Raw genomic sequence first — 8,635 nt, forward strand, 5'->3', positions numbered from 1 at the left:
GATCTTAAAACAAGAAAGTGGAAGAAAATTGAGGGCATGTATCCTAACATCAATAGAGCTGCTCAGGCACCTCCACTTGTTGCGGTTGTTGATAACCAACTTTATGCAGTTGAATATTTAACAAACATGATAAACAAGTATGACAGAGAGAAGAACTCATGGGATGCACTAGGAAGACTTCCTGTCAGGGCCGACTCCTCAAATGGTTGGGGTCTCGCTTTTAAGGCCTGCGGTGAGGCACTTCTTGTTGTGGGTGGTCAAATGGCCCCCGAAGGCGAAGCTATCGTGTTGAATTCTTGGTATCCAAAATCAGGGGTCAAGAATCGCACATTGGACTGGAAGGTCCTTGGAGTGAAGGAGCATGCCGGTGTCTTTGTTTACAATTGTGCTGTCGTGGGTTGCTGATGAGAACTAACAGTATGCTGCATTTTTTTCTGTTCTCAAGGTCATTTTACTAAATTTGATTGATTATTGTTTGAATCACCCTCGCTCAAGGGTTGAAATAAAGGGCTATTTTAGCTTTTGTAAGTTTTTTTTTTGAAACTGGCTTGATGTTACAAAAACAATTTGAAGCCTTTTTTGTTGTCTTGATGCTTTACCCGATGGGGAAAAGAAGAAGAATTGAATTTTCCTAGGACTCAATGTTTGATTAGAAACTGAGATATATTAAGTTTATTTCTGTTGCTTTTCCACCCTTTCTCGCATGTTTGCACACACAGGGACACATTTAATTGGAAAAAAAAAAATGTGTTTTCAGAGCAGATTTCTCCCCCAGCAGGGTGTAAAAGTTTTTTCTTTCTTTCTTTTTTTTTTTTTCATGGAGTCTGGGGTCTGTTGTGATTTGGTAATCCTCCCGACCAGCCCCCACCCCACACTCAACCCAAAATATATTAGGCTTGTCCTTTCCACTCTGGAAAACGTGAAATCATTGTCATCAAAAGTAGACTTGTCATAACATCCAACCAAGCTCATCTCAGGCAATGTGAGCCTTTCTTAACTGCCCTATTTGACGGCACATTTCTGTTGTTTCAAGAATTTTGAACAAGAGAGGAAATGTGGTCTCATTAGGCTTGAGTTGCCATATACAATGACCCGAGAAGTCTCTCTTATTTTGTATATACCGTGTCAGTCTTCTTTCCTCAACCGTTATGTGAACCCCGCATTTGCTCTCTGTCACTGACCGGCTATGTTTACACCCCAATTCGTCTCTCGTTCCCTTACTGTTGTATATGTGACATCTTGTGTTGTGTCTCTTTACTCAACTATTCACACCCTGCTCATCTCTCTATTCCAGTCTCTTGTGTGCACTGTGTGATCTCACTTTTCCAATCTCTTGTGTAGACCCCGTTGCTGTCTCTCTTTTCCCAGCTCATATACCCTCCTCATCGTCACTGTTCAGTTCATAGGATGGGAAGAGTATATACAAGGATGAAGTTGCCATTCATGTATAAACATGTCACCTCATTTAGTTCATAACACGCGTAAGTTTTGGGTCCGTGAAATATGTAAATAAAAAGGATGTAAATAAAGTAAGTTTTGGGTCCGTGAAATATGTAAATAAAAAGTTTTGTAAATAATTGATGGTTTCATGTTCATTTGGACCAGTCCCAGCAGAAAGAGGCCTAAAGTTTGCCATTTTTTTTATTTTTATTTTTCGGCTTCTGAGTTTTCTCATTTTCCTTTATAGCAATACACTTGTTGTTGTAGGGAATTTACTTAAATATGCATAGCGGAATTTAACAAATTTCAATTTCCATTCAAGATTCAGTTTTGTATTTAGAAAAAAACTGAGATAAGAAATACACCTTTTCTTGTAATTTGCAAACTCCTTCGCGTTATTTCTTTCCAGCAGCTTGAATCTGCCTCCCACAGCTGTCCAATTATCCAGCCTTCAATGAAATTCACACAGAAAATAGACTGCAACTGCTAGGATTTCTTTCTTGTGCCAGCAAGAATAATGAAAACATTATGGATCTCAAACCCTAGCTATGTATATATATAAATCCAAACGTACCCGGCCCAGTCCGGTCCGGTCCAATATTTAATTAATCCAATTAATTAAACCCTAGGGTTGGCAACGGTTCGGTTATGGGTCGGTTCGGCCAAAACTATAACCGCACCACCAAATTTTTGATCATACCATAACCGCACCATAACCACGAAAATCGGTTCGGTTCGGTTCGATTTTTATCTCGGTTCGGCACGGTTCGGTTCGGTTAATAACCACGAAAATAAATTATTTTTTATAGGTTCATCCTTCAAATTGATATAAAACAATTTATAAAAAAAGTCAATGAAAACAAAAACACAATATTCCAAACGAAAATGTAAACATTATCAAACAATATTCCAAACGTAAATGCAAACATTATCCTAATTTTCAATTGTAAAATACAAATTTAACAAATAATATTATAAATATAATAATACTAAAATTTTCCTTCATTCTTAATTGTTGTGCATCGAAGTTACTTGATGCATTCTTCTCTACAAGTCTTACTAGTATAGATCAGCATTTAAAGTGGATCCCTATTCATCCTTGGCAATATTGGCACGTCTAGAAAAACATCTAACTCTGTTTTTACATGATCAGCAGTAATAGAATGACTAACAAATGTAACAAATTTTCAGAGGCAACGACGATTTGGACCGTAGAAGAAATGGAGCCGTGCGTGAGTTTGTGGTTGTGCAGAGTAGGGTTTGTATTTATATACTGTCATACTAATGCTATTATAGGCTAATGGTAAGTAGACTGACCGAATGAGTCAGGTAGATGTAATGAGGAGGCGAGGGATTTTGTTTTGATTTGGATAGAAAAGTAGTGTAAAACCCATTATCAATTCAATTTTTTTAGCGGGTAATCGGTTCGGTTTCGATTCGACGACGTAAATATCATACCCGCACCATTACGAACCGGTTCATTAAAATCAAAACCATATCTGCCCCATTGCACCATCGGTTCGGTTTTTTTCGCCCCATTCGGTTCGGTTAACTGCGGTTTTCGATTTTGATGGTTCAAATTGCCATCTCTATTAAACCCAGTCCGTGAATTAATTAATCCAATTAATTAATTCGGGAATATAAATAACAAATTCAATTAATTAATTTATCCAACGATTGTTAAATAAACCAATTGACAATTTGCAATCTTCCAATTCTCTTTGTGTGCGACCCATTAGGTTCCCGACCACGATGCCTAACGTCGTGAAATATTATTTTGATCTAATCAAAATTGATAAATTAATACACCATTTTAATTTATCGTCAATTCACACTCGTCGTCCCTGATTGACATCTAGCAATGTGTCAGGGCAATACATGTGACGGGAAATGTCACGTGGTATGACAAAACCAAATTCGTTCGTTTACCGTGAAACTATTATCCCTTCGTCAATACGATCCGATCAATTACGAGATATGGAATTGTGTCAATCTCGATCATTGATCATATCTTTCACTCCACTATGAAGTCAATATAAATCGAAAACTCATTTTTGACTTATGAGTACACCTTGGCCAAGGATTTCATCATCGACTTAATTGAATGAAACGCAGATCATAATCTCCTACTATCTAAGAGTGACGAATCCTATATTGATCAATCACAATTTTCATACGATTCTTGACGTACCCGAACGATGTCGTATTAGCGGCCCCTTTCAAAGCAACATCCAACACCGCCAAAGTATGACTGTCCTCATATAAGGTACCATGACGACTTCAAGTCAAAGGACCAATTTCACTACCGAACGTTAGAGATTAGCCACTGACACTCAGATAGTTATCCATGTGGAATTTCTTAGCGGGTCTCGAATGTTTTGTTCTATAACAAAATATCCATGTGTTCATTTAAGTGTCACCACACTTTAGCTCGTGAGATCAGCTACTTATTTCACAAGTAAGAAATGTCACACGTGATGGTCTAACTGTATTAACGATATCCATATCTCGTTATTACTTACGACCATGATTTATTCAAGATCCAATTATATGTAATTTGTATTTCACAATCACAACTCCTTGTGATTAACAGATTACCTAAAAATTGGATCTACGGATTCTATTATTTAATATTATTTATCACAAAATTAATTTAAATAAATAATAGATCCCGCCAAAATCAAATGCATTAAATATATTAAAAGCGTTTACAACCTAAATCGATTGAATCTAGGGCATAACACTTACAAACTCCTACTTGCACTAGATCCAATCACTCACGTATCTAATACCATAAGCATTCACATGACGATTATGTTTCTGTTGTGACAACGACTTTGTCAGTAGATCTGCAATATTATCATCTGTGGGAACTCGCTCTATCGTTACGTCATTCCTTTGTATAATCTCCTTGATGAGATGATATCGCCTTAGCACATGTTTGGATCGTTGATGAGACCTCGATTCCTTCACTTGCGCGATGGCTCCATTGTTATCACAATACAAAGGTATGGGATCAACAATGCTAGAAACGACTCCAAGTTCATTAATGAACTTCTTGATCCACACAGCTTCCTTTACTGCTTCAGAAGCAGCTATGTACTCGGCTTCTGTTGTTGAATCATCGGTTGTTTCCTGTTTGGAACTTTTCCAACTAACCGCTCCATTGTTGAGAGTAAACATATATCCTGACTGAGACTTGCTATTATCTTTATCAGTTTGAAAACTAGCATCAGTATACCCCTGAATTTTCAGTTCATTTCTTCCATAAATCAAGAACACATCTTTAGTCCTTCTCAAGTACTTAAGAATGTTCTTAACCGCTATCCAGTGTTTCTCACCAGGGTTTGCTTGAAACCTGCTCGTAACACTTAGAGCATACGAAACATCTGGTCTTGTACATAGCATCGCATACATGATAGATCCTATTGTCGAAGCATAAGAAATCTTGTCCATGCGACTCCTTTCATCATGTGTTTTAGGACACATATCTCTTGAGAGGTAAATCCCATGTGACATGGGGCATAATCCTCTTTTAGACTCTTCCATATTAAATCTTCTCAAAATTTTATCTATGTACGAAAATTGGGATAAACCTAGTAATCTTTTAGATCTATCTATATAGATCTTGATTCCCAAGATATACGCTGCTTCTCCCATATCTTTCATGGAGAAATTCTTTGACAACCATAATTTTACCGATTGAAGCATTGGGATGTCGTTTCCCATTAATAATATGTCATTGACATATAATATCAGGAATATGATTGCGCTCCCACTTGTTTTCTTATAAACACACGGTTCATCTTCATTTTTGATAAAATCAAACCTTTTGATTGTTTCATCAAAACGAAGATTCCAGCTCCTAGAGGCTTGTTTTAATCCATAAATGAATCGATTTAGCTTGCATACTTTGTTGGCTCCTCTGCATTCAAAACCTTCAGGCTGTGTCATGTACACCTCCTCTTGCAGGTTTCCATTAAGGAAAGCAGTTTTGACATCCATTTACCATATCTCATAATCATGGTATGCAGCTATTGCAAGCAAAATTCGAATGGACTTCAGCATGGCTACAGGCGGAAAAGTTTCATCAAAGTCAATACATTGTCTTTGTGTGTAACCCTTCGCTACTAGCCTTACTTTGTATGTGTGGACGTTTCCATCCACATCGACATTTTTCTTGTAAACCCATTTACAACCAATCGGTTTCATCCCACCTGGAAGGTCGACCAAGGTCCAAACCTTATTCTCATACATTGAGTCCATTTCGAATTCCATGGCATCTTGCCATCTCTTCGAATCAACACTTGACTTTGCTTCTGCGTAATTTGTAGGTTCATCATCCTTGATTAATAATACTTGATTAGTAATCATGAATTCGTACCTTCTGGGAGGTCGAATGATCCTACTTGATTTACGCTGAGCTGAAGTGTCCTCAAGGTTCTCTACATCCTGATCAAGAGTTTGTCCATCAACAGGTGTAGGATCAGACTCAAGTTCATCTAATTGGACAACAGTGTCTGTGGATTCTTGAACTTCTTCAAGTTCTAGTTTGCTCACATTATCCTTTCCTAGAATAAACTCTTTCTCTAGAAATATGGCATGCCTTGAGATGAACACTTTCTTCTCAACGGAATTATAGAATTGATATCCAATTGTCTCCTTTGGATATCCCACAAATACACATTTGTCAGATTTAGCTTCAAGCTATCTGATTCATTTCGCTTTACATAAGCGTCACAGCCCCAAACTTTCATATGAGATAAGTTTGATCTTTTTCCTCTCCATAGCTCGTATGGAGTTTTGTCGACCGATTTAGATGGGACACGACTAAGTGTGTAGCACACAGCAATTAGTGCATGACCCCAAAATGATTTTGGGATGTTTGCATGGCTCATCATAGATCGCACCATGTCTAACAAAGTGCGATTCCTTCTTTCAGATATACCATTATGTTGCGGTGTATATGGCGGAGTCCACTGTGAGAGAATCCGTTCTCTTTAAGATAATCTAAAAATTCTCCCTTTAAATATTCTCCACCTCTATCTGATCTTAGTGTGAGTATATTTTTACTAGTTTGTTTCTCTACTTCAAGTTTGAATTTCTTGAACTTTTCAAGTGCTTCATGCTTGAATTTCATCAGACACACATAACCATATCTAGAATGATTATCAGTGAATGTGATGAAGTAAGAGAAACCACCTCTGGCAGTTATTGACATGGGTCCACATACATCAGTATGTATTAGTCCTAGTAGTTCTGTAGTTCTTTCTCCTTTTCCAGTAAAAGGGAACTTGGTCATTTTGCCTAACAGACACGACTCGCATCTGTCAAATGATTCAAAATCAGTTGACCCGAAGTATCCATCTTTATGTAACTTGGAAATGCGTTTGTCGTTAATATGACACAATCTGCAATGCCAAAGGTATGTATTATTTAGATTATCACTTTTATGCCTTTTATTTTCTATATTCATAATAGACGGCTCAGTATCAAGAATATAAATTCCATTATACAACACACCACAACCATAAAAGATCTCATCTTTATAAAACGAACAACGATTGTTCTTAACATTAATTGAAAAACCACTCATGTCTAAACACGAAATAGAAATAATGTTTTTAGTAATGGCGGGAACAAAATAGCAATTCTCTAATTCTAATACTAAGCCTGAAGGCAGTGGTAAGAAGTATCTCCCTACAGCTAATGCAGCAACTCTTGCTCCATTTCCCACGCGCAGGTCAACTTCTCTTTTCTGCAATGCTCTACTTCTCTTTAGTCCCTGCATATTTATACAAATATGAGATCCACATCCGGTATCTAATACCCAAGAAGCTAATGAAGTAGACATATTAACCTCGATAACAAAAGTACCTGAAGTCGAAGCTTCAGAAGACTTCTTTCCCTTCAAGCTTGCGAGGTAAGCCTTGCAGTTCCTCTTCTAAGAACCTTTCACTCCACAGTGATAACATGGGTCATTAGATTTGGTATTGTCCTTGCCTGCTTTGACTGCTTTGTTATTGCCCTTAACCTTTTTGGATGTTTTCTTAAAACTTCCTTTGATTTTCCTCTTAGTTCCCTTGGAGAAATGAATAGCTAAGACATGCCCAGTGCTAGCATGGACATTGGGCTCCACAATTTTAAGCATATTAAGCAATTCAGGAAGGGTGCATTCGATCTTATTCATGTTAAAATTCATAGTGAACTGTGAATAACTATCTGGCAGAGATTGTAGAGCTAAGTCAATACTTAGTTCATGATCCATGATAAAACCCAGTGAACTCAGTTTTTCAATAAAACCAATCATCTTCAGCACGTGAGCACTGACTGATGATCCCTCTGCCATTTTGCACCGGTATAGTTGTTTAGAGGTCTCATACCTCTCCACACGAGATTGTTCATCATACAACTCCTTGAGATGAAAAATCATAGTATAAGCATCTATACCCTCATGTTGCTTCTGCAACTCAGGAGACATAGCTGCAAGCATCACACATGCTGCAATGTTATCGTCATCACTGTATTTGTTGTAAGCAGCCACCTCTTCCTGAGTGGAATTTTCAGTAGGCACCACTGGAAAGGACTGCTCAAGGACATATCCAATTTTCTCATACTTGAGAACGATTCTCAAATTGCGGTGCTAATCGAGAAAATTTGGTCCGGTCAGTTTGTTGGCATCCAGTATGCCTCTCAAATTCATATGACCACTCATGATTCAAAAATTGTAAATGACGAAAAAAATAGAATTAATATGTATTATAATACATGTGCATAAATTCAATATGGACTTTAATTAAATGTGATCCCACTGTCTAAAATAAATTCATGACCCTCATACATATATTATTTGAATCCACACTTGATTCACAGTGGGCTGGGATCCCATTCGTTGTATCGAGATCTTGAGTGTACTCAACAATCCTAATAAAATATTTGGGTAGATATTATTATCAATTGTATCTCCATACAACTCCCAGGTCACTAAGCTGACAACTCTTTTGTCTTCACACATTTTATGTGTTGGCTTAACATGCCTCTAAAACTTATCTCATTGAGTGTACTCAACAAAAGATAAATTTTAGTTAAGTTAAACCCAATCATTCAGAAATATCAAATATTTCATAGTGTCAAACATATCCCTAATAGACCAGCTTTGAGTGTACTCAACAAGCTAAGGTCGATTTAGGATTCT

At 37.3% G+C, this 8,635-nt stretch overlaps 1 protein-coding gene across 1 annotated transcript in view; it reads left to right on the top strand.

The window, feature by feature from the left end:
* Positions 1-637, top strand: part of LOC111369162 (F-box/kelch-repeat protein At5g60570-like) — a 10,927-nt gene extending 10,290 nt beyond the window's left edge. Inside the window, exon 3 of the mRNA XM_022990641.1 lies at positions 3-637. Within this exon, the coding sequence (XP_022846409.1) occupies positions 3-405 (403 nt within the window). The 3' untranslated portion in view covers positions 406-637. The remainder of the gene's footprint in view (positions 1-2) is intronic.
* Positions 638-8,635: the final 7,998 nt, after the last annotated feature.

Source organism: Olea europaea, chromosome 20, assembly GCF_002742605.1.
Source record: "Olea europaea var. sylvestris chromosome 20, O_europaea_v1, whole genome shotgun sequence".
Classification (NCBI taxonomy): domain Eukaryota; kingdom Viridiplantae; phylum Streptophyta; class Magnoliopsida; order Lamiales; family Oleaceae; genus Olea; species Olea europaea.